Source organism: Pocillopora verrucosa, chromosome 7 (assembly GCF_036669915.1).
Source record: "Pocillopora verrucosa isolate sample1 chromosome 7, ASM3666991v2, whole genome shotgun sequence".
Lineage (NCBI taxonomy): Eukaryota > Metazoa > Cnidaria > Anthozoa > Scleractinia > Pocilloporidae > Pocillopora > Pocillopora verrucosa.
In genome coordinates, this window is record NC_089318.1 from 21,183,213 (window position 1) to 21,210,186 (window position 26,974).

Here is a 26,974-nt window from a genome sequence, read left to right on the forward strand (position 1 = left end):
TTCGGTTCATGGGTTCATTCGGTCAGCGGACATTCCCAATAATGCATGAGGCACTGACTAAAAACCCGGCCAATTCCATGATGACCATAACAGTTGCAGTAGTAGAAAAACTGATTATTCTTAGATGGGTCTGTTGCGGCCGAGAGCAGACAAAGATGAGCATAGTCTGTTGTGCATGAGACACCGACTATCTTCTTACCGTGGAATGAAAAGCAAAGTTGGACTGTAAGACTGATTAAAGAGGAAATACATATTCGACTGGTCATGTTTATTTTCATCACATTTCTTATGCTTTTCATTCATTCGTTTATTTTTTTTTTTCGCTTTGTGGAGAATTTTTTTGTTAAGGAGAGAAATAAATTGAAATGAGGAAGCTCGACCTAAGTTTTCTCTCAGCAACGGACTTGTGGAGTGGCATATTGCGTCAGATGTCTTTAAGGACTCAGGTATTCATCTGCGTTAAAGTAAGGCAAACAAGTTGGACAACCAGCCCTAAACAATTTGTCATTAACGATAGTTTTGAATCTCTTCTTTTAAATTTACTTACACTTGGTTCACCCAGGGTAACATTAATTGGAATTGGTAAATTGGTGCTGGTGATTGGAGCTTGGCTTCCAGTCAACTTCTTAGTGTTGTGTTCACACTGGCAGAATTTTCCTGCTTCGTTGGGTCCCTGTGGCCCTGGTGGTCCTTGTGAACCGTTTATACCCTGTGGACCTATTACCCACTGGATACCTTATGTTCCATTGAATCCTCGAGGTCCGGTTGGTCCGACAGGTCCTTGAGATCCATTGAAACCGTGTTGTCCGACAGGGCCTTGGAGCTTACTCACGTTCTCTAGCTGAAAGATACACAGATGTCTCCATTAAAAGTACTTTTTTTTACATACATACATTGTTCTGTTAGTATTAGTTCAGTGAGCATTTTGTTATACACTTAAATTCAACTTTTTACTTTCAGAAGAACTGTTGAAACATGTTTTTAAAAAATATCGTTCATTTTCTTAAAGTACCTGTTTGGAATTATTCTTGCTCATTTCCTCCACACTCTGGTGTAAGCTGGCAATTGAAGAGTTCAAACTTGATTTTAGTGACGACACATTCTCTTTGAACAAGAGATTAGAGAAATATTTACAAATCATTAGTGATTTTTACCATTTAATCCATGCATATGATATCGCAATCCAGAGAATTGTACATACCTGTAAGTTAACAACACCTGTATTGGATTTTGAAACAATCACAAACTCCTTGGTGAAACTTGTCCAAGCAGAACGAATTAACAAGTGAATCGACGGTTGCCTCATAGGAAACCTACCTCACTCCTTGAGTTTGCAAGCGTCTTGTTAAGCTTTTCAACGTTGCCTAATTACGTTTCTAGTCGTCGTAAAGGCCAGACCGTCGATATAAAGAATGACACCATATTATAAGAATATTATCATGTACACATATTAATAAGTGAAACCTTGCAGATGAAGAAAGGAGAAAGCATTCAATCTGAAATGTAACTTCGTCTCCTGACCTTTTCCATTAGAAATGAATTAACGGCAGCCAAAGATTTCTGCAACTTGACGTCTGCATCTTGCAGGTTACTTCTTGCTCCACACCGAAGTCTTGTAGTGCCCCTTTCGTCTGAAATAGAGGGATATAGAGTATCATTGCTATCTTTTTATGAAAATTCTTCAAAAATGAATGGACGCTGAGAGCTCCTTTCGCTCAACCTGCTCTTGGAAAAGCTGAGTATCATTATCCATGGAATCATATGACAGAACAATTTGAAGGACGTATGTTTGCTAGGCCACAAGGGGCACTGAAGTAAAAGATACTGCCATTCTGTTCCTGACATCGATAGGTTTAATTCGTTGCCCCGCCAAAATTTAGACCTCTTGGAATTCATTTACCAACAAATTGCTTAGAGTGAGCGATTTACAAACTTAAAAAGCAGCAGTTTAATTGGGAAACTCTCAATTAAAGCATAAGATACTCTTTAACGGTTTTGCTCATGTTTCTATCCTTTAAGGATCTTAACACATGGAGAAACCATCAAACAACTCAGAAATCAAAGTTTGATTCATCTGTCTGCAACGCGTTTGCAAGGGTCGTCATCAGTCTCATGGTTGAGAAAGGTGAATAAGGGCAAGAACACGATGAAGAACGATTGAAACAGATATAATAACAGGCGAGGGTACCTTTAGCGACATACTTACAAACTTTTCTTCAAATTTTGGCAATCATACACGAATTTCCATCAGCGCTTTGTTTTTTTCTTCCTGTACATGGAAAAAATTTTATTTAGGAAAATAACGTGTTTTCTTGAAAGCTAGCGATTTCAACGCCAGCAATGGAGCACTCAAAGGCATGAATTTGATTTACTTATGTGCATCCTGGTACAATTGATGAATGACTCTGACTCCTCTTTAACAATTTTTAAGAGCTGTTATGAAAAAAAGGGGTATAATCTATCCTCAGCTGATTGATACTGAGATAGATCAATCTTGGGAACGGAACCTGTACATGTACATCTCCAGTCAGTCTGGCTTTCTTTCAATGCCTTACATTGTCCCCTGTGCTCTGGGTGTCGACAAGTACTTTCAACGCATTTCCAATGTTTCCGAGATTGTTCCGATGTTTCCGTATCGGGGCCCAAATGACCGGACCAAAACAAACTTAACTTGTACTCGAGGATTTCGCTGGATAGCTGGTAGTACTTCAAATGACTCGATACGTCGTCTTGGCATTCCAGGAGAGAAATCAGGGCTGAAATACCCGCAGCCACTACAATCTTTGCTTTCCGTGAATCAAGTAAACATTTTTAAAGATAAGATTCTCAGTAAAATATAAAATTCTACAGCCCATTTTAATAACCTTCGATTCTAATTCGTTACATTAACTAATTTTGGTTCCGCCATACAGGTCATATGACAAGGAAAAATTTGCACGACACGTCACGCAACACACCAAGCTGGGTTTGTCCAGTTGATTTTGACGGTCACAGGGAAATGTCGAGTTTGACGGTCAAAACCGTTGTGGTCCATGACACCGTAAAATCATGAAAACAAATTTGCAGAAAGGAGGGCTAGTTCATCGCGTTCCGTGTGTAAAATCTCGGAAGAAACTGCAAGAATTCTTTCAGAGTGTATGCGTGTTGTTTTGGTAACACTGTAACGTATTTCAACTTAATTGTGTGTCCTTTTAAGCAACGCGATATGTCTCTAATGACTAGAGTGCCAAACTCTATTCTTCAATTTTGATCTTCTCCACACTGTGCGTAGTTCATGACCAGATATTTCAACGAAAATTATCGAGAAGGTGCCTTCTGATCACCTTTGTCTACTTTGTAAGTTACGCAATCGCGCAAGCATTACGACCGATCACGTATACGCAACGTTTCAGGACAACTCGGCATCTATTCTCCATTCAGTTGTTATGAAAACCTGAAATCCTCAACGTAGAGGATAAACAAACGAAGTTTGAACGGTCAAAAGGAGATCTTGGTCGAGTTTCAGAATTATGCAAATGATTTTTAATACGAGCGCAATTGAGCAAATACATGGATTTGCGTTGTTTTTAAGATGTTGGTCGATGAACACTACAGATATACCCGCGGGTTTGAGGCAATCGGTGAGCTCATTGGTGTATAAACTATATACTGATATGCTTTTTTAGCCCGATTATCGCCTGCATTTTGAGAATTCTTTCGTACAAATTTTTCAATAATGATATGCAAGTAAAGGTCGAAGAGAAGGCTCTCCTCTGATCACGCTTGTATGAAAAATATTTCAGCTGAAGTTTCCATATTTTGTCTGTGAACTCGAAGGCACCTTTTAACTTGTAGCAAGATAGAATTCCGTGAGCTATATTAGTGCAGTCGGTGCGCAAAATCTGTGAAATTTACACTTACGATCGCTGTTCACAAGGTGGTCTAACCAAGTTTTCAAGTTTCAAGTTTCAAGTTTATTAAGTTTGCAGGAAAATCTTTGTACAATAATCACCTCCTGCAAATAGCGAGCTAATCTAGGCAGGCGGTGTTAAAGACATTCAACACGAATTACAAAAACACGAATTATGCGAATTACTCGATTTTGCATACATTATTTGACAAAAGAGGGAAAAGGTGATAAAAAGTAAATTAATATATTATGTTTGAATTATAATTAAGATGCCTTTTTTATTTCAGAAATAAGAGTGCTAGTGTCAGCATAACTATCCACACTTCCTAGAGTTGCAAATAGTAATGCTTGAATTTTCTTTTTGAATATGTGCTTCGGCAGACTTCGATAGCTTTCGGGAATACTGTTCCAAATTTTAGCCCCAACGATAGAAAAAGAGTTTTTATGATGATTAAGCCTAGAATAGTTAATATAGTAGTTACCAGAAGATGCTGATCGGGTATTATACTGATGTATGTCTTGTGTAGAAATAAAAAGATTGCAGATATTTTTTGGTGCAGAGTTAGTGGTTATATCAAGCATTAAGATTGATGAAAGTTTGAAGTAGAGCATTGTTATTGGCAGGATGTAAGATTGCGCGAAATATGGAATCGCATGCGTTCTGAAAGGCAGAAAGTAGATCAAGCGAACAGCTCTCTTTTGGAGTATAAGAATTTTTCTAAATAAGACTTGGAGGCTTGGCAACAACCCTTCAATACTCCTCCAACGAATATCATAAGGATCATCACAAATATTACGAAAGACACCAAGCACACAAGAGTCAAGAGGGTCAACTGTGACCGGTTTGATCGCACAGGTTTCCTCTTGCCTTGTGCTTTACTCTCATGCTGTGCCTGGCGAGAATTCTTCGTTCCAGTGGACGTCAATGGATGCATAAAATTCGAAGGCGGTGGTGGAATGCTGTTCTCGTCAATTTAGTCGTCGAAAGTTGGGTTAACAAACTCTTACTCTCTACGAACATCCATCGCAAGCTTGTTTTTGTTTCAAGTTTCAGTCACATTATCAGCTGATGTGGTTTTCCTTCAGAACTATTCCTTTTTCGCTGAACACGTATTTTAGGTCGAAATAAGATTAATATTAAAATTAAACATTACGCTGTCTATGACCCTTTTGTACTTTACATGTTTGAGTAGTCTCATTAATAAGAAAAAATTACTTTGTAGTGCTTTGCATGCCATTTCGTGTTGATCCCAATTAAGCTCACTAACACGTGCGCGCCTCCATAAATGTGCGTCAAAAGTATTGATTTGGTTTGCCTTAATACCCAAATATACTTGTTCATTTCTTTATTTAGCTGCCAGACGAATACAGACATAAAAGCTAGAAGCTGCGATGTAAATTGTATTTAGTTAAACAACTGCTGGATTGGTTCAACTGAGAAAACGATTGGTGCAAAACCTCTTATACTCATACTGATCTGAGTGGTTCTCATCATCACAACCGATAAAGCCTTTGACCCTTTCTCAAGTTACTCCCAGGAGTGACTAAAAAATAAAAATTCGGAAACATTCTTTTAAATATTTATTGAAATGCTATAAAAAGAGAGAAAATATTCAACGATCGAATGTCGTGGATATTTTTAGATTTATCGTCAAGTTTTTATAATTACATAGTAAGATAGAATAATATCATTACAAAGTTTACAAGACAGTGCGAAGAGTCGATATTTAGACTTTGGGAAAGAGAGTATTTGATGGTTTTGATGTTTTAAGGAAAATTATGCACCTCTCTGTTATCTTTTCATTTCTATCACTTTTTCATTCATCAATATGGAGAGACCGAATTACAAATTACAGGTGTTAATTAATCACTGCAAATCAATTCTTGAGCTCTACGACAGATCACTTTGTACTCAACGTTTTCATAGGTTTGCAAATAAAAGAAACGTAGAGCACAATTTGTGATGGTTATCTGACTGAGTGGCGATAAGACTAACTCGGTATGTTGTAACAAGAGTGACTGAAAAAAAATACACAGCTAAAATCAAGTCTAGGAAATGGGGATTCACTTGAATGCTCTCGTTGTATGATTATATTTACAAAAAAAAATTATCTTTCTAAGAGAGAGGAACACCAGGTGAAAACGCAACTGCATTTTTAATTTCAATAAATGAATAAGAGCATCAGTTTCATTAAGTACTGACATTTTGAACTTTTTTGTGCCTAAATTATTTAGTTAGTATCGCTTGACCCCATCCTGAAGTTCAAGGTATTGTCTTTTTCATATATGGTAGTAAATGGTGTCACTTTTATGTTGTCAAGGGACATAGCCAATAATGTATGATGCATTGAATACTTTTTGAATATTGTCCCTACACTTCCCTGATTTCCATAGCACTCACAACGGTACACGCGCTTGTTTGTAGATGGAACAATCTCGGCTTCCAAGATGTACATTTGGGCGAAGTCTGTTGAGCATGTGACACCAACTATTCTTTTATCCTGTATAATGGTTGGAAAAGGAGATAAAACAAATCAATTCTAAATTATGTCATGCTGGTATGCTATTCAGCGTACTTTGTAAGGAACAGTTCTATTTATTTTCATTTGAGGAATGGCTGCATGGAGCAGAATTGCTCGGAGAGGCGAGCCTTCCTCTATGAATATGACGTTTTCTTGTTCAAAAAGTACGTTCGTCGAAAAGGCATATGCTGACGACTGATCTGCCTTCCGTTCCCCCTGGAAACCATGTGAACTCCAAAATCTTCCAGCCCCCTTCTCACCCCTCTCAAGCATATATATAATGAGTGGTTCCTAAACATTTTTTAAATTCCAGGAACTCTTTTCCGAAAAAACACGAGGTGGTGATCTTTGTTCCTGTTCAGTAAAATCTTCTGACTGACTCCAGCTATTTTAATTGAGATGATGATATTCAACATGATACTGTGTTTACCTATTATGACATTTACCTAGATACAGTGCTATTTTTCCCCAAAAAAAGGGGATGAGTGTGCTCTGAGAAATTTGCTTGACATGACACGTTTTACGCTTGAAGAGTTCTTTGAAACAATATTCACACTATTCCAACCGTGTATTACGTAACGCCGGCAGCTGTAATTAACGCTCGATCATAGCTTTGCAATTTTTTTACCAATCGTTTAAAATCCTTTTTTGTTTTTTCGGAACTTCCACTTCTGCCGAGGGTTTATGTTCCACACGACCGATGGAAAAGAGTTCCTGGAATTTAAAAATTTTTAGGAACCACTCATTATATTTATATGCTTGAGAGGGGTGAGAAGAGGGCTGGAAGATTTTGGAATTCACATGGTTTTCAGGGGGAATGGAAGGGAGATCAATCGCCACCCACAGCGATAGCAATAGGATACCAATTTACTGCCAATGAGGGGAAGGGGAAGGGAAACAGTAATTTTAAAGAGCCTTAGAGCGAGATCGGGTAAATTTCCTCCGCGATTGACTGCACAGTTCCTGTCCAGTTTGGTCACTAGTGTTTTGATGGCTTTCCGATTGAGATAGACCTTAAGGAGCTCAAAATGAGAAGTACTTATGTTAAATGATACTTCATTTGGAAAACGATGTATATCCAGCCCTTAAAAGTGACAAAATTAGCTTTCGAGCTGACTTCGATTCCTGAACGTGAGACGAATTAGGGCTGGAAAATGAAAATTGAATTTGCTGACTTCAAATAATGTACCATTCTTAGCCTTGGACCGGTAAACATTGCTTTTGAGTATCGATATGTCCTAACATTATTGTTCAACAGAAGGTTTTGCTCTAAATCTAACAACCATCAGATTTTTACACGCATCGCTACGCGTTGAAGTTAAGTAAACAATTGCAACCAATCAAGCATTGGGAACCTATCGCACGGGTCTCGACACGCAAGATACACCTGGGGCGTCTTCAGCTGGTTAAGGGATCACGTATTGCCTGTTGCCGCACCTCGTGGGTGGGGGAAAGGAGTTTGGGGGAAAGACATAGTTTCAGGGTGAATGAAGGGAGAATCAGTCTACGTAAATAAATTAAAATGTTTTAGCGAGGTTGGCTAAAAGAGCTGGACTACCACTGATAGCCTCTCGGGGGAATCACATAAATTTATCTTGACAAAACCATAAAGATCCGTAGATATCAGTATCTTGACAAGTATAAGAAGCGTGGATGATCTGTGAACTTATAGAAAGAAATGGTGGATGAAGCTCATTAATTAGCAATTGTAACTAATATTTTTAGCGTTCTTTGATTGAATGATGAGGGACTTTTTTCCAAATTTTCGCAAACCCAAACCGATGAAATTCAATAAATTTAAACAAACTCCTTTTCTCCAGCAATCAAGAACGATATTCTGAATTCTCCTACAAAACTAAAACATACATCTAACATTTTGCAATAGTACTTTACTATCTGTATTTTATCAACGATTGAGTTCTTAGACAGTGAAGAAAAAATTTAAGCTACTTCAACGGACAAATGTAACGATATACCCGTCGCATTTTGTTGTTCGAGTAGCGATACACATACCTTACTATAAATACACAATTCTTATTATATGTGATTCAAAACAGCAGCAATAGCTGTTCACAGTTTATGCTAGTTTAATATCACGCATAATCCAGCACACTTTTAAGTGTTGTGTAAACTAAATCACTTTTTCAATTTTGCAATACCAAGATAAATTGCAATTGTTATAGATCCTAGAAAAACAATGCTTTTTTTACAATAGAATTGGTTACAGTAACAAATCTAATACTTAATTTATTTACGCTAAATTTCACATACCTTTAATATCTACTGTTCCGTAAACTTTTTCTCTTAGTTTTTGTTTGTTTGTTTGTTTGTTTTTCTTTTTAGTCGGGATCAAAACGATATTAACTTGTTAATCCATTCTATGCTTAGAGCTTTGCCATCAGAAAACTATTTGCACTTATACGATACTTGTAGACTGAGTGTCGTGAACCAAAATCAAATTAATCACAACACCCACTCACAACATCAGGATGTATTAGGCACTTGTATATCAAGGTAAGGACAAGTGAGGTGCCTCAAACGGGGATCTGATAGATTGAGAGGTTGCCACCATACGTCTAGAAAAAACAGAGTGTTAGGTAAAGCTGAAGGAACGCCTTCATAGCTAAGGATACTCAAATAAAAATTACTCTCTATTAAATTGCAACATCTTTATCCTATACTCCCAACACGGGAAAAAGGAAAAGAAATGAAAAGACAAAGTCAAGGAGAGCGTAAAAATTCAAAAGCAATCATTAAAAGTAAAAAGTAAGAAAAAAGCTAAGTATGTCATTAAAGGCTATGGAGCAACTACAGTTTTCACTAATCATGAAATCAATATCCCGAGAAACAGTACTATTGATTCACTTACACGGCATTGAACAATATCAAACGTTTGGCTCAAACTTCGAAACCCTTTACCTTAAACGTGAAGGCTATCTTACCTAGATTGGATGATAATAAATCCGATAATAAGCACCGATAATAAGCATGATTAAAATCCCAGCGATTTCTCTGTACACATAAGTGAGTTGTGTCTGCAAGGCTTGTTCGTTACTATCCATTTGTGTCTTCATCTCTCAAGGAGAAGACACATAATGATCATAATGATAAACATAAAAATGGTAAAAGCGATCCACACATACTTAAAACGTTCTTCCTTATCCAGTCGACTCTTTAAGGCACGTTCTTTCTCATCTATTTCTCTCCTCAAGACTGCTTCATTCTCATCCATTTGTCTCTTCAAGGCTTTTTCTTTACTACCCATTTGTCTCTTCAAGGCTTTTTCTTTACTATCCATTTGTGTCTTCAAGGCTTTTTCTTTACTATCCATTTGTGTCTTCAAGGCTTTTTCGTTACTATCCATTTGTCTCTTCAAGGCTTTTTCGTTACTATCCATTTGTCTCTTCAAGGCTTTTTCGTTACTATCCATTTGTGTCTTCACCTCTCTTTGATACAGAATTGTTGAAACTGAAATAATGATTAACACTATGGCAAAAGCGATCGATACATACTTAAAAAGTTTTTCCTTATCCAGTTGACTCTTTAAGGCACGTTCTTTCTCATCTATTTCTCTCCTCAAGACTGCTTCGTTCTCATCAATTTGTCTCTTCAAGGCTTTTTCCTTCTCATCCATTTGTTTCTTCATGGCATGTTGTTTCTCATCCATTTGTCTCTCCAAAGCATGTTGTTTCTCATCCATTTGTCTCTTCAAGGCTTTTTCGTTCTCATTCATTTGTCCCCTTAATTCTTTTTCTTTCCCATCCATTTTTCTCTTCGAAGCTTTTTCTTTCTCATCCATTTGTCTCTTCAATTTTTTTTCCTTCTCATCCATTTGTCTCTTCATGGCATGTTGTTTCTCATCCATTTGTCTCTCCAAAGCATGTTGTTTCTCATTCATCTGCTGAATTTCTGCTTCGTGAGCATCTAGGTTGGCTTTGCCTCGCTCTTGAAGAGAAGCAATTTGGTTCTGAAGGAGGTCTTCCTTCTCCTGACGCTTACATATTTCCTGTGGTAAAGAGTAATTTTGAATCTGTTTACTACATTTCTGCATTTTTACACTGACATTATTGGACCAATATCAAAGTTTTTGTTCTGGTTTTAGTGATCAAAGATTCGCTTTTTGATGAGGGAATATCAGGTGTTTTGTTGGCCATCTCAATGTGGGGAACGAAAGTGACTGTTTCACTTCTTTTATCAAGAGTTTTAATCCTCCAAGATCAGTACAGAAACAAAAAATATTGATCATCGATAAACGTCACTGTTCTAGAAAAAATTCATATTAGCCGATAAGGAAAAAGTACCAATAACTGAAAACTACATGTTCAACCTCGCAGCCTCTTAAATCTCAAGCTAAGAGTGGAGACCATAATCTTATAATTAAAATCTAACCAACTTTTCATGAAAAAATGAATGCGAAATAAAGTACTCAGCACAGCCAGTAAAGAAATGACATAATCAAGAAATTCAAAATGAAGGCTAGACGTAAGTCACATGAGTAATCTTTGAAAAACTTGATTCACGATGAACAAGAACACATCATAACACTCCTTTTCCTGATCTGCGAGTTGTCTCTTTGGATTATCATTTGATTCCATATCAATGCCCATCTGTTCTATAATGTTCTTACTCACGTCGACAAGTAAGTGGAGATGTTCCTTGTGAAACTGGAGGAGGTGATCGTCCAGGTTTTCTCGTAGAACCTACAATAGGTATTAAATCTCTATCACTCTTTCCTAGAGTTCAAGATACAAACAAACTTACAATTGTTTTAAAATGCGAGTTCAAGTGTTCCTTTATTGATAAAGGCGAATCTTAGAGTGGAAAAGTTTTTTCTTTAAGGCGATGAATTTCAAAGAACTTGCTATAAAATTACATTCGAAGTCCCTTCACCCTAGTACATTTAGCGTGTGGGTCAAATAAGACGGCAAAGTGACTGAAAAAAAATGGATTTATAAGTGAAGAAAATTTTGATTGCGACAATTAACTTACAACAGAAAACAAAACGTTTTTTAACCTACACGAAAATGATAAGATAGGCTTTTTATGTACCATTTTTTCGCAGCCCAGTTCAGCAAAGTAACAAGGAAGTTTACTTTTCCTACAATGGTTCTCCATGTGATCTTGAAGCTAAAAATACATCAATTAGTTTTTTAGTTGTAGTCAATGGTTATTCACTAAGATGGAAGTTAATAGTGAACAAATATAACCAAAGCACAGGACGGCAATAGTGATATTTTGACATAAATAAGAAAAACGACAAAACTATACAAATAGAAAAATAGGTAAAATAATAATGTTAAATATATAATGAACTAAGAATAAACTAAAAGAAACAGATAACTCTAATTGTTGGTTTAGAGTCTGCTTCTCTCAATTAATATACATAGCCTCTTTCATCTTTATTTGAAAAAATGTGGTAGCAAAATCCAAAATTCTGGTAGGCAGGAGTCATGAAAAGCTTTGGATGATTGCAATTGCTTGTAAACATGCGAGGCCCGTTATAAGGATTACTGTCACTTCGCTTATTTTCCTACCGTTAATAGCATCATTCAGTAGAAAAAAAAGAAATAAAAAAAGAGAGTATCAACTCAATAAGAATGTTTGATTACGTCTTCTAACTTCTTACCATCTCTCGGGAAACTATGGCGTCACATTTCTCACAATGTACTGGGTATCTATCACAGCTTTTGAGATGCTCCTATGGGAAAAAAAGGGCACATTTTGCTGTTCATTAGCGGAAACTATTTATTCATTTGCGCGGAAACATTTTTATTTCCACCGAAGATCAATCTTTTTTACATAAAAGTTGATCTATTACCAGTTTTAGCATATGCATTTGCATATAACAAGTACCTGCTGCATTTTACTTCAAGGATTTATATATATATATATATATATATATATATATATATGTATGCGTGTGTATGTGTATATGACCTATATCATGAACTCATTTTTGAGAACTACAGTAAAAGAATTCGAGGAAGTAGCTGGTAAATATTAGTACGACTCTACATAGTTCATTTGGCATCACCATTTCTTTCTTCTCTCACAAATGAAGTTTTACGGATTTTTTCCCCTGGTAATATACAAAGCCCGAATGGAAGATTAAGTTTGCCATTAGGTCTAACGTATCTTGATGCCTAATTTTTTATGTATCAGAGAGGCCAGCAAGAGCATCTTAATTAGTTGGTAATACACATAATCGTTCAAGATCTTTTTATTTCACTCGGTGTCCCAATCTTTTGAAAATTGTGTCAATCACAGATATTTTCCAAAAAAAAAAAATTTATCTCTGGCTCCTGCCTAAGAAAAATCTTGTTGGCTTTAAGTGTCTGAGAGTCCAGACGTACTGGTTGGTTCATATACCTCCATCTGGCAATTCGTATGTTGCTCCTGACAGAAATCACACTGTACCATTCTCCGTGGGCACTGTTTGGCTCTATGTGTATCAAGATCTTTCCGTGCCATGATAACTTCACAGAGAGGGCATGGAATCACTCTAAAAGGACAAGACCTCAAATGCAGCTGTGAAGGACAAAGACAAAGACAAAAAAAGCACCAATTTAATGCTACTGCATCTAAGTCAGTTAAGGTCTCATTAAGATATATAAAAAAAAAAAAAACTTCAAACCTCCTTCAATCTTAGTTCATCAGCCCATTCGCATTCTTCACTACCACACCTTACGGCCAGAGATAAGATCTCCCTCTCCTTCTCTTTATTTGGGAAAACATCCTATGGTGATACAAATTTGAAAAAAAAAAGATTTACTTGTAAAGGCCAACTTTCGATTCAGAAATATCTTTTCACGATCTGTATCTTTATTTCTCATGGCTGCACCATCATTTAGCATAAGAATTTCCCTTCATGATCCATCTAAAAGTGCAAAGTTGTTACCAGTGACCAAATAATTATCATCATGGTTTGATGGACAATAGCTCTACTGAAACGTACATCGGACCGACAGTACACGACTTCAAGGCAAGATACAGATATCACACTGCATCATTCCGACATGCAATACACAGAAACTCTACCGAACTCAGAAAACATATCTGGACTCTTAAGGACAATAATATTGGCCATTTTATTTCATGGCGTATCCTTTCATCAAGCTCACCCTACAGTACAGCGCAAGTAGAAGATGCAACCTCCGCCTACACAAAAAATTCCAAATCATCTGTCTACCTGAATTGCCATCACTTAACGAACGTAATGAACTTGTTTCTTAATGCTGTCACAGAAACAAAGCGTTGCTGCGTAACAGCTGAACAAAGCAACTAAATTTACTGCAATGCATATTTATTATGCAAATTTTATAGTATAGCAACGATGGTCACATATATACATATGTGTGTGTGTGCGTGTGTGTGCGTGTGTGTGTATGTGTATATATATCTCGCAAAAAGAGAGAAGACCTATTCTAATTATGTTACTGATTTAATACGATGTTTCAGCCCTCGGCCTATTTCAGATGTGTATAGCTCAAAAAATTGATAACCTAAACATCCTTAAAATATATATTATTTTCCACATGTCTGCACCAATCATCGAATACCATTTGTTCGGTTTCCTTAAAAAACAGAAAAAATGTACAATTACCTTTTCTCGCTCAATGGCTTTTCGGTCTACTGGGCAAAAGCCACTCTGACCTTCAACTTCTTTCCTGTGAAAATGATTACCCGATATAAACAACTAAAACACTGAATAGGAATTACAGCTTACTTGTTTCCCTTATTCAAATTTAGCAAGTCAGTTTCGACTCTCATGTCGACATAATTGCCCCTTCAGGGTTTATGGCCTCGCACCAGAAACTTGAGGAAGCATCAGACGAGTTTCTTCGTGTGTTTATATGGATCGGAATTGAAAATAATAACAATAATAATAACAACAATAATAATGATAATGATAATCTAATAATAATAATGGTGTAATCGTTGATTCGAGGATGGTTGTTCTCTTTGAATATGTATAGCCTCTTTTATCTTATGTTAAAAGTCGGTAGAGGCGTGATCTAAAACATGGAAGTTTTCTGCTGAACACAAAGCGCGACAACGTGGAGAATCTTTCAGATGTTTGAAAATGTGAGAGGCCCTGTCACTGACTAAGTGCTCTCTAACACGTGTGTAAAAATGCCGGCAGGTTTCACCGACGTAACAGGAATTACAGCCAGCACACACAAACTTATAGACCAAACGTGAACGGAGCCCGTCAGGGACAGGGTCTTTCACACCAAACAAGTTACAGATTTTGAAGGAAGAGAAAACCAGTTTAATATCCAAGTCATAGCAATAGCGCTTAATAAAATGGCGGATCTTTTTTTGAGTGATAGCAGAAAAGTGGCCTATGTAGGGTAACTTAAAGTAAAACGTAAGTGAAGTGATGGGAAGGGAAGGTGGGAAGGGATTCCCAGGGTTAGATCACGCCTCTACCGGCTTTCAACTTAGGATAAAAAGAGGCTGTTCATATTCAAAGAGGACAACCATCCTTGAATCAACAGTTACACCATTATTATTGTTAGATTATTATTATTATTATTATTATTATTATTATCATCATTATTGTTATTATTTTCAAATCCGATCCATGTACACCATGTAAATCTAAAACTATCCTTTTGATTCTCACATTTTCATGCTTTACCTCTTTTCTTGTTGTCACTATTTATCATAATTAGCATTGTTCTAGTTACTATATAATTCAACTTCTAAAGCTTCGTACAGTAATTAACTGAAGATGACAGAAGTTTCTGTCGAAACATGTTTTACAGACTCAAAAGTTTTGTCGCTTTCTTGAAATAATAATAATAATGATACAAAAATTTCTATAGCGCTCCATTCTAGAGCTCTAAGGTGATTTACAATAAAATGTTTAAAGCAGTAACTTAGTTAATAATAATTCGAAAAATACTAGTGCAAAACTACAAATTAAAATAACGCTTAAAAAGATATGTTTTAAGGTTACTCTTAAAAGATGTAAGATCTAAACTACATTTTATATGCTCTGGAAGATTATTCCAAAGTTTAGGGGCACTGACCGAAAAAGCATGATCACCCTAAAATTTTAACCTTGATCTAGGTGTCACTAACAAGTTACTGATTGATGATCGTAAATTCCTAGATGGCGTGTAAGTTTCCAACAAATAACGAATGTAGCTAGGAACTAAATCATTTAAAGATTTAAAAGTCAACAGTAGGATTTTGAAAACAATCCTCTGCTCCACGGAAGCCAGTGTAGTATCTGAGTAAAGGAGTAATGCAGTCATATTTAAAACCACATAAGATTAGACGCGTCGCACAGTTCTGAAATAACTTAAGTCTATGAATTAAGTAGTTCGGAAGTCTATATAAGAGAGAGTTACAGTTTTCCAATCTACACATTACGAAGGCATGCGTTAACATTTTGGTGCTTTCAGCTGACAAGAACTTCCTAATACAAGAAATATTACGCATGTGTAAAAAGGCGGATTCACAAATGGCAGCCACTTGGCGTTCCATGTTCAAATTATTGTCAAAAATAACACCTATGTCGCTGGCAGAGTGAGAGGGATTTATAACTGAACCATCAACCGCTGTGAAAGTGAGGAGCTAAGAGACTGGACGAAAAATTAAAACAAAAAATGAAAGACAAGAAAAGAAAATAGCTTTGGACGTTTGATTGTTTCTTCGACCACCTAAAATGTTCCTCTGTGGTTGCACACCTTCTCTATAACACTTAATTACAACTTATAAGCTACAGGGGAAAATGTACCTCAAACCTATCAGTAATATTACTATCATTTAAGTCACAATACGCTTACAAGCTAACACTTATTTCATCATCGAAAGCAAAACGAGACAAATGGAACAATTGCGAAAGAGCAAAAAAGAGGCTAAGCGATCCAAGCGTAGCAAAATGGTAAAAACCAATAGTGACTTAAATACACAGAAATGAACCTGAACTCAACTTAAACAACAGCAAATGAAACATCGGAACAAAACATCGTGAGCTCGAAAAATGAAGGTTTTTCGAGCGAGCAGTGTGTTACCGTTACACGACGAATCATTTCAGATGCAAATAACAACCGCTGACCAACTCGTTTTCTTTGTTTTGCCGTCAGCTAATTTTGATTTGCCGTGACTTTTTGTTTTGCCGTGACAGTTGTGGGCCACCGTAAAGAATAGCCTGTCTTATGAAAATTACATCAAATGAAATCTAAATTATAGTACACTGTAGTATATTGCGAAATGGTAAAGGGACTCAGAAGTTATGTGTAGCTTCTCCATTATGGAACGTTATCCGTTAAATGAAATTTGTTGATATCACGACGATTTTGATCAGTTTGCGTAGAGCGAAACCAGGGAGATTTCGCCGAGTGATATTAGCCAAGTAATTCTTGGTTTTCACTCACGTGACTAACTGCTTGACGACAATTGCTATCTGCCATGTTGGTGTTACATATATGTAAACAAAGCGTATCGAACCGCATCATTTCACGCCTGTAGAGCATCTTTTGTCATGGATCACTGTATTATTGTAGATTGTTCAAGTAATAGCAGAAAAGACACGGCCATAGGGTTCTTCAAGATACCTTCGATTGTTGATAAACAAGGAGAAGAAGCTGAAGAACTGAGCAGAGAGAGACGAGAAAGGTGGATTTTGGAGATAAGTCGCAATGGAAGAATGTACTGAAGAACGAAAGAGTTTGTGGAAGGCATTTTGAGTCAGGAAGACCGGCGGCAGCGTGGGATAGATTTATTAACGACTGGGTGAGTACCTTGAATCTTGGTAAAACTGAAAATCGCAAAGTAAATCATGAAGCCGTCGAAGCGAGAGCTGCCCGATCAAAGGAGAGACGAAAGATATGCGCAAAAAGCCTCGAGTATGAAGCTGCTGTTCAACGCCAAGAGTCAGATGCTAGTGGACTGGCCCTCGAAAATATCGACTTTGGAGAGGGTCCATCTACTGAAGAAACTGTAGAAAAAGAAACTCAAGCGTCAAATCTGTGTTCGAGCTGTGATCATGATGATTCCATGTCCTACTCTGTAAGTCAAACCGATTACAAGACTACATCTTCCATGTCTCAAACTGAAGAGTTCGAGTACATGTTTTCGGGAAATGGATATCAGCCTCCAACCCAAGATTACTTTAACACAGACAGGAAAGTTCGTTTTCATACTGGATTGCCTTCCACTGAAATTCTGTTTACTGTCTTTGACCACGTTTCTATAAGTATCACTCGGCGCAGTCAAACTCACTGCAAATTTCAGGAGTTTGTAATGGTTCTAATGAAGCTTCGACTCAATATTCCGTTTCAAGAACTGGCATACCTTTTCTAATTATCGCCACCAACAGTATCCAGGATGTTTTCTTCGTGGTTGATTGTAAAGGATTCTCGTTTGTCGCCACTCGTTTACTGGCCAGACAGAAATCAGCTATCGGAAACAATGCCAATGTGTTTCCAGCAAGCATTTAGCAAAAAAGTGACTGTGGTCATAGACTGCTTTGAAGTTTTAATTGATCGACCAGCTAACCTTCTAGCACGAGCACAAACTTTTTCCTCCTATAAAAACCTCAATACAAAAAAAGTATTGATTGGGATTACCCCACAAGGAACCATTTCCTTTATATCTCAAGCATGGGGAGGTAGAACGTCAGAAAAATATTTGACTGAAAACTGTGGCTTGCTAGACAAACTAATGCCTGGTGACAGGATAATGGCAGACAGGGGGTTCATAATAGCAGAAAGTGTTGGCCTGAAGCAAGTTAAGCTGGTTATGCCAGCATTCACTAAAGGCAAGACCCAGCTGGACCCTGTCAATTTTGAAAAGACAAGAGGCATCGCCAGCGTCAGAATCCATGTGGAGAGAGTCATTGGTCTGCTATGGCGTAAGTACACTATTTTACAGAGTACACTTCCCACTGACTTCCTCGCATGCAATGAGAGTGGACCACCAGAATCCAAAGTGCCAGTAATCAACAGAATCACAAGGGTGTGTTCAGCACTTATTAACTTGTGCCCTCTCATTATACTATTTGACTAGCCCATATTAAGTCCTAGCTTGTTGATAATGGAGGCAAAGTAGCAAACAGAAATTCAGAAAAAAATTGGCTTTAATATGTTAGCTTTCAAATATTTCATGAAGCAGTGATTATTGAGTAATGGAATAAAATACACATAATTTGGTTGCCATTTCTGTAGTTCTCTTCGCTGTTCTGTCTGTTCACATGAGGAATTATATCAAACTTTATAATCCCATAGTTTATGTTTTCCCATAATGCTTTAATTTAAATAAGATTTCAATTAATTTCATAATAATAAGTAATTATGTTTATTTACAAGCAAAAAAAAATTTGTAGCAAACCCACATGTACATATAACTTACTTAAAGATGTCTTTAAGCCCTCTTACCTCAATCTGACATATCCTGAGCTTTTAAGAAAGTGTGCTGAAATTGATATAACTCTCTCTGATGCAGATCTAGAATTAATTGAAAAGGACACCCGGACACAGGCTAGAGGGACAGCATTTTTCCGGCATAGGGCAGGGCACATTGGTGCTTTGTCAAGTTGGGCAGCATCGCACACTAAACCTGCCATGCCATCACAATCTTTAATCAAGTCAATGTGTTATCCACATTTGTTCAAAGGTAACAGCAAAACAATCATCAACAGTCGCAGAAATGAAGCTCCTGCAATTGATGCATATGCAAAAGTCATGTCACAGACTCACAGAGACTTCAAAGTCAAACACTGTGGGATGATAATAGATAAACATTAACCTTGGGTACATGCTACTCCAGATGTGATGACCTCTCGTTCATGTTGTGGTGAGGACTGCTGTGAAGTTAAGTGTCCATACAGCATTCAAAATTGTAATTTTGAAGCATATGTTAGAAAGAAGGACTCTTTCCTAGAAATAGTTAATAACACTTTCAGGCTGAAAAGAAGTCATCAATACTACTATCAAGTACAGCAACAGCTGTTTGTTACTGGCCATGACTTTGTTATGTGTTCATTTATAAACAAACAACCAATGTTTTTCATGGAGAGCATCTACAAGGACCCTTCCCATTGGGATTCTGTTCTTCCCAAGCTTTCCAAGATTTAGAGAACTTGTATACTACCAGAAGTTTTTGGCAGATAGTATACAAGGAAGCATGATATTGCTGCCCCTCCACCAATGAGTACTCCTGGTCAGAGTATTTGCTACAGCAGGAAGCCCACAGACAAAATGATTGTGTTTTGTGAAAACTCCAAATGCCCAGTCATAGAATTTCACTATTCATGTTTGGAAATATCTGGTCCCCTTCCAAAACCATGGTACTGCCCAAGTTGCCAGCTCCTCCCTCAATGCAAGAAATTGAAAAAGAGCCCCAAGAAAACCTTACAGAACCTGGATGAAGCATTGAAGTATAACAGTATATGCATTTGCAAAGCCAAACCAAAGGTGGGGGAAAAGCTTCTAAAGTGTCATAGCACAAAATGCCAAAATGGAAATTTTTTTTCCTTTACAATGCCTCCAGTACAAGAGAATGCCAAACAACAGCAAGACTATGGGGGTTTGGAGTGACTGTAAAGTGTGGGTTCTTTTGGAAATCTTGATGCTAATGATCATGACACAATTCTATCACTGGCAGGCTGGCTAGACTGTGAAGTTATACAAGAGTGCCAGATTTGTATATAGAAAGTAAACCCTTTAATCAAAGGATTTCAAAGACTAACGCTTGGTCCAGTAAGGAACTTCTCAATAATGACAAGTGAATTTGTTCAAATCCTACACATGGGAAGATCACATTGTGTGATCACAGGTGTGTGTAAGTTTCATTAACTGTCCACCAGGATTAGTCAATTTGTATGACAGGCTGTTTAATAACATTATTGAAAATGAAGTGGAGTAATCACTTAAATTAGAAGTATCGTGCTCTTTTGATAACTGTTCTACGTGACTTGTATCTTCTGTATTTTCATTGAAATCACGCGACATTTACGTTCTACGCTTCAAAACACACGCATCTCTTTGTTTTTTTACATATACTAATTAGCTCGTGCGACACCAACATGGCGGACGATAACATTTGATAGGCGTACGACGTCACATGAAAACCAAGATTGATGTTAGCCAAGCAATTTTCGCCGAGCGATATAAGCCAAGTGATTTTCGCCGATGTTTACGAAATGGTATGAAATTTACGTTAAATAAATGCTAAGAAATATAAATAAATTGCGACGAAAAGTTCTTTACCATAGCCAATTTGATTGCATAAAAACATGAAAATGCAATGCAGAAATACAGAACTTCCTCGCTATCAACGCTTTGCGATGATGATCTGAAAAAGATTTCAGATTACTGTAGAACTTACATTAGTTTGTTACCGTAAATGTAGGACTATAAGAGTTTACAATCAGAATGACTAAGAACACCACCCGTGATCTATCACGGCTCAGTGGTTAATTTTCTTGCGTTCGATTGCCATACCTTCGTAAATGCTCCTCGATACATCCTCGGCAAAAATGATGGCCACAATTGGTAATCATCGGATCTTTCATCGGTAACCGACATATTCCACATTGCAAACCTCCATTTACTGGCTCTACGAATTCATCGTCATAACCAGAAGGTAAGCAGGGCTCTGGAGGAACTTCTGTCATTATCACCAGCTGAAATAAGGAGTGTTTTAAATGTGAAACTGCATATGAATATTTGAGATAGTACGCGCGCTCTCATTGGTCAGAGAAATATTTCATTAAAACGTCTAGCGTTTGCATAACTTTCTCAAATTCTCAAAACTCCCCTTCGTGTTTCAAAGAAATCCTTTTTTTACAAGCAAAACTACTTGAACCGTTTCCAACATTTCAATAAAACCACGTTGTGATTCGCAATTTCTCTTATATCATTTGTTTTTTTTATGATTCTCAGGTAGCTTTATGCTAATTTGATGAGCTACTTTCTAGGAAATGAAAGCAACCCAACTTGTGTGGTGGTGAAAAAAATGCTTTTAGCGAATTGATTTGGAAACCCATATATGGAATTTCAACTGACATAACTTCTCGAAGTCATTGCCTCTCGCGGAAAACTAGTACGTTGCCGGCAAAGTTTTGCAAAAAATTATTGTTGACATGCGTCAGAGCATCCTTTGTTATTTTTCCTCTCTTTCTCTCACTGCAATGAAGCTGCTGGTAAGCTTCAGCTGCTAATATATTTGTAAAGTAAAATATCAATTATACCTGCTGAATAAGGCCTCAGAAATTGAGATTCATGCAAGTTTATACTTGATGCAGCTGCCTCTTCCGTTCACCAAACAGGAAAACTAAATTTGAAGAATGGAAATTTTACCGAGTCCTACATCAGTCAATAGCCAATTAAACGTTTGAAATTTTAAAGGGGCGAAATATTTTATAAAAGCGTCTAGCGTTTCCATAACTTTACAAATTTTCAAAACTCTCCTTCGTGTGTAAAAGAAACCCTCTTTTACAAGCAAAACTATTTGAATCGTTTCCAACATTTCAATAAGGAAACGTTGTAATTTGCAGTTTCTCGGGTCAGAGGTATATTTTTTTAACTGATTCTCAGGTAGCTTTATGCTAATTTGATAAGGTGCTTTCTTGGAAATGAAAGTTATAATGAAGCTGCTGGTAAGCTTCAGCTGCTGAACATATTTTTAAAGTAAACTATCAATTATACCTGGTGATAAGGCCTTATAAATTTAGATTTATGAATTGAAGGATATTTTATTTGATTCTGAAAGAGGATGATCCATATTTTTTCCCCTTGATAGCAATGTTCGGCTTTTATAGAATTTCATCATTTATTGCAAAACTTACCCCAGAGTTGAACCGAAGATAGTCTTTACCTGAATATAACGGATTTATGGCTGTTTAGCGAGACTTTTCTAGATAGTTCACAACAAAGTCGAAACCAATTAAAATTTTGCCATATGGGGTCATTAATATTTATATGCCTTAAGGTAGTAAGGAGATATATAACTGAATGAGATCGTGGGAGATCAGGATAGCACATTTATCTAGTGAAGAATACAAACAAAGAGTTAACGTTTGTCTTATTCTATTTGTGTTATTGATCGTTGTTCGTTAAAGTTCTCTTTTGTTATCTTAATTAAATTCATCACTTATGTTCCCTTAGTTGACGCTTTGAACTAGTAGCGTCTATTCCGAACACTATTGTTTCGAAGCCACATTTTGAGATCGAGGGAAATGTTATTGGATTCTGGAAGAGGATGATCCATAATTAACTTCATAAATGATATTTTGACCCTATCGACTCCTTTCCTTTTTTTTTAATTGCAAGTCACCTGCCTGGATCATGCTTTCACCTTTCGAAGTATATTGCGGATTTTTCTGCTAATGTTATGACTCTCATGACATGTTATGGTACTAAATCATATATAACGTAAACAATCGAACTACTCTGAAGTTGGTAAACTAAAAAAGGTATACAGGTATATCACCGCACGACTGGAGGTTGTGGAAGATAGAAACGTTGGTTCGATATTTGCATCAAACAATAACCAACACACAACTCGAGAATTGTTTAGGTATGCATCAAGTCACCAATATTGCGCAGGGCATAATTCATTACTCAAATAATAGTCGCACAAAGTTTCCAAAGCACATAGGCCGAGCACAATTTGTGTGCGATCTCACCTTAACGCGTCTCTTTATAACACTGCTCAGCAAAATGGGACACTGTTGAAGCTGTGACGAACTGCGTGCAACAAACACTAGTATTGCAGCGGAAGTACTTGCACTGTTTTACCGACAAATGTAGAACCTGCTCCGTTTCTTCAGCTAACGGCAGACAACACAGATGTCACTGAAGAAACCCCCGATGGAAAAACACAACTCATGCGACATCCTTGGTTTTATTCCAGAGACGGCCGTATGGACCAGAACCACACCCTGTCGAACTGGCAAACCACATTGACAGGAAATTGTCACTGCATGTGGGAGACGACTTCAAGTCACTTTCTGTTTGGGATCCCCAGACTTTTTCAGGGCCTGCGGTATTTACATATTTATTTATCTATTTGTGTACGATAGCAAAGTGTCCGTCACGTGGTCTCTAATTCCACAAGGAAAGAGAGAACCCTGGAAACAAGATTGAGTTTTTTCGGCGTTTATTTCTACCAATGTAAACACCAATGTTACCTTTACCTAGATGACCTCTCGTCATCGTAAAAAACTTTACCAGAAGCCAACAGTTTTTCTCGACAAAGCTGACTGTTACCGTAAATTTTGCGTTAATTGCGAGCACCATTTGGCCAACATCATTTTGTTTTGCCACAAAAATACCATGATCAGGTTAGTTTTCATTTTATTTGATAACAGCTGTTACCAATGTTGCGTTTCGCAGTAAGGCTATGTAGGCAATTGTTAACCACTTCAGTAATACACGAAGAAAAGTTGAGTGAAGTACATATAAACACATCTTAATAAATTTGAGTTTTTGTTACTCTCACACAAAACGAGTTAAGTTTGAAAATAGTTAGTTTTACAACCCTTCAACTTACAATTATTGTGAGCTTTCACAAAGCAAAACTGTCAATTTATGTCTAGATAATTCTAGATTTGTCGTAGTTCTTAGTTTTGGAGATTCAGAAAGAGTAATGAGGTCTTAAGACCTAATATTGAGCCACGCGCTGCTGGGTATTTATTTAAGTGCGTAAATATTCCCTTTCTGTTTGTTTTTACAAGAAATTTTTGGATGAATAAGTAACAGTCGTACGAAATCCCAGTTCTCAGAAAGAAATGTCTGCAATTGCATATTGAAAGTATGTCAAAAATTGCGTCGATGCAATGAAAATCCACTAAATCCACTATCCACTAATCCAATAAACTCCCATTTATTGCTACTAACAAACAAAGTTTTAGGGACAGATGTAACATAATAACAAACTCCAGTATTAGTGCGTGGATTTACGATTTGCAATTTGAGGTTCCCTCTTTTAACTACAATTTTTTGATATGTTGCGTGAAGGCGCCAGTTTCTGTAGATTGGCAAGTTAAAAAACTAATGCCTTCAAACTTTTAGCCAAAAATTTCTTCATTTACTGGTCACGTTAAAACAGAAAAGCTGATATTTGTAAAAGCATAGTTTACGTACAGTGTCTTAAGCGGGAATTTCCTTACCACTTGCTAAATTTTCCAGTTTCCAGTCTCTCATTAGCCGAAAACAATTGCAAATGGTAAGCGCCATCTCGTTCGGCTGGTTTGCTGATTTTTGAAAAAAACTGTTACCCTTATTCACCAGTCATCCCAATCGATTTATTCTGACAAATTGCAAGCACCCCCTAATTTCTTCGAAACTAGAAGTCTAAACATGTTTCTCTTGTAACCATTTTATCATCTGCAGCTTGGGATTCTACGGAATCTTTACCCTACATTTATCACTATAATATGACAAAATGTATTACATTTACTGTAAAGCTAATCCATACCACATCAATGTTTAATTGACTGAAATCCCAGACAAGTACGAATTGCGGACCTATCTTTATACTGGTTAGGTTAAAAAGTGCGGTTTAAAGAACAAAATTAGCTGTTTGAGTCAGCACACTGCGCTGATGATGTATGGAAATTCATGAGAATGTATCCCTTAGGTCTAACAGAATCACCATCTCGGGAAGTAATCGCGAGTCAGTCACTTCCTAGATGGAGAGCATTCAACACATTGCTTTATCCAGAGTTACAAGAAATTACCATGAGTGTCTACTGCCCTGTAATAGATGGCTCTTCAACGGAGTTCAGTACAATATACACTGTTCTCAAGCACACTCCAGTCCTCAGTGATACCATGGGTCAGGAAGATACATTAATTAAATTTGATCTTGCTAACTATGTGAAGGCCAAGCAACTACAATGGAGGTTTGCAAACGAGTTTTCCGACGCTGTGATTCGAATGGGTACGTTTCATATCGCATCGGAATTCTTGGCGATTATTGGCAAAAAGTACCTAAAATTGGGCCTTGAAGATCTGCAGATCGAGTCAGGGGTATAAGCCGCTGGGACGACATCGTTATTAATGAAAGGGAAATATGTACTTGTCATATGTTTTACAGTGCTCGATACATAGTAGAGCGCGATATATATTGCGATAGGAAAAAAAAAAGACACTATACTTTCATTTCGAGTTCATTACGTTAATTGAGTGAAGATAGTTCGTGATAGTTCAGGTCGGCGGATGATAAGTAATTTTTCTTTGAGGCAGAGGTTGCATCTTTTGCTTGCGCTGCTGTAGGGTGATCTTGATGAAAGGATGCGCCTGGAAATAAAGTGGTTAATGTTATTTTCTTTAAGGGCCCAGACATGTTTGCTGAGTTCGGTAGAGTTTTCGTGTTTTGTGTGTCGGAATGATGCTGTGTGGTTTCTGTATCTATTCTTGAAGTCGTTTTCTGTAAGTCTGATGTATGTTTCAGTGGTGCTGTCCTCCTTACGCGTGATGGTGGCTTGGTAGATTAGAGATGATAGGGGGCAGTTCCCGTTAAGTGGCCATGTGTTCTTCTGTCGGCAGTCGCAAGTTTTGGTGTCTTTTTTGGTGCTGTTATCTGTAGTGTCATTGATGTGTTTGGATGAATTTAAAATGCGTTTGTTGTGGTTGTCGATGATCTGTTTAGTGTTATTCACGCAACTGTAACTGATCTTAATTGTGTTAAGATTAAATATTTTTCTGAGTCTGTGGTCTTTCGGGAAGTGCTAGTCTACAAGGGCAAGGAATCTGTGTCCGATATTGGTGCTGATGTTTTTGCTGAATGGGGGGTTGTACCAGAGAATGTTCCGTTGTCTGTTTTTTCGTTTGTTAGTTCGTAGTGTAGAGTGTACCGGTACCCGCAATAGTCGTATGCTTTTAGGTATGGAGGAGCGGCTTGGTCGAAGAATGCTTTGTCGGATGAAAGGGATGACAGTCTTTTGTTGATGCCGGGGTGCATGTTCTTTGTGGTGGTTGGTGGGTGGTTGTTCTCGCGGTGGACGTATTGTAGTGTTGTGTAAGACTTTGTGAAAGGCTGGTAGGTGTTTTTGTTCAGGTTGAAAGTGACGTCTAAGAAATTGATGGTCTGTTTGTTGGCTTCGATGGTGATACGTAGTCCATTGTGATTGAAGATGCAGCATATTTCTTTTTTGTTTTTTACTGTGTCTCTCGGTGTGGTGTTTGAAATGGCCAGTCTGTCGTCTCTGTCAAGTCCGATGTTGATGTTGATTTTTTGCAGTTGGGAAAGACGGAAATTTCCTACTAGCTCGCATAGTTCGGCACCGTCGTAGCTGCCCGTTATGACGTCAAATGTTGTATCGCCCTTCTTCCGCTAGGGTTGTTGTTTGCGCATAAGGATCATATGTTTTGCATGTATTATGTTTCTTTCGTCGTCAGTGATGTTGTCGTAGGCTGAGGGGAAGTCGAGTGCTCTGTTCAGGAGGTCTTGGCTGATTAAGGGGTAGAATTCTTCGATGTCAAATTAAATAAAGCTGTAGTGTTGTTTGTTTTAAGGGCCTCTCTACATGGAGGTGGGGGACCTCAGGTAGATGAGGTAGCCGCCTAACCGAAGTCGAAAAATAGCTCACGTTTACATG

At 37.4% G+C, this 26,974-nt stretch overlaps 1 protein-coding gene and 2 pseudogenes across 1 annotated transcript; 1 reads left to right on the forward strand and 2 right to left on the reverse strand.

Moving 5' to 3' along the window:
- Positions 1–14: 14 nt before the first annotated feature.
- On the reverse strand, positions 15–6,345 carry LOC136282595 (uncharacterized; annotated as a pseudogene).
- Positions 6,346–9,481: 3,136 nt separating this feature from the next.
- On the reverse strand, positions 9,482–23,156 carry LOC131773249 (TNF receptor-associated factor 6-like). Its single transcript, XM_066170278.1, has 9 exons — positions 23,057–23,156; positions 20,871–21,052; positions 14,015–14,078; positions 13,046–13,147; positions 12,781–12,939; positions 12,038–12,109; positions 11,461–11,538; positions 11,043–11,111; positions 9,482–10,396 (listed from the first exon to the last, which is right to left on the reverse strand). The coding sequence occupies exons 2-9, from the start codon at positions 21,041–21,043 to the stop codon at positions 9,482–9,484; spliced, it is 1,632 nt and encodes a 543-aa protein (XP_066026375.1). The 5' UTR covers positions 21,044–21,052; positions 23,057–23,156.
- On the forward strand, positions 17,067–18,435 carry LOC136282191 (uncharacterized; annotated as a pseudogene).
- Positions 23,157–26,974: the final 3,818 nt, after the last annotated feature.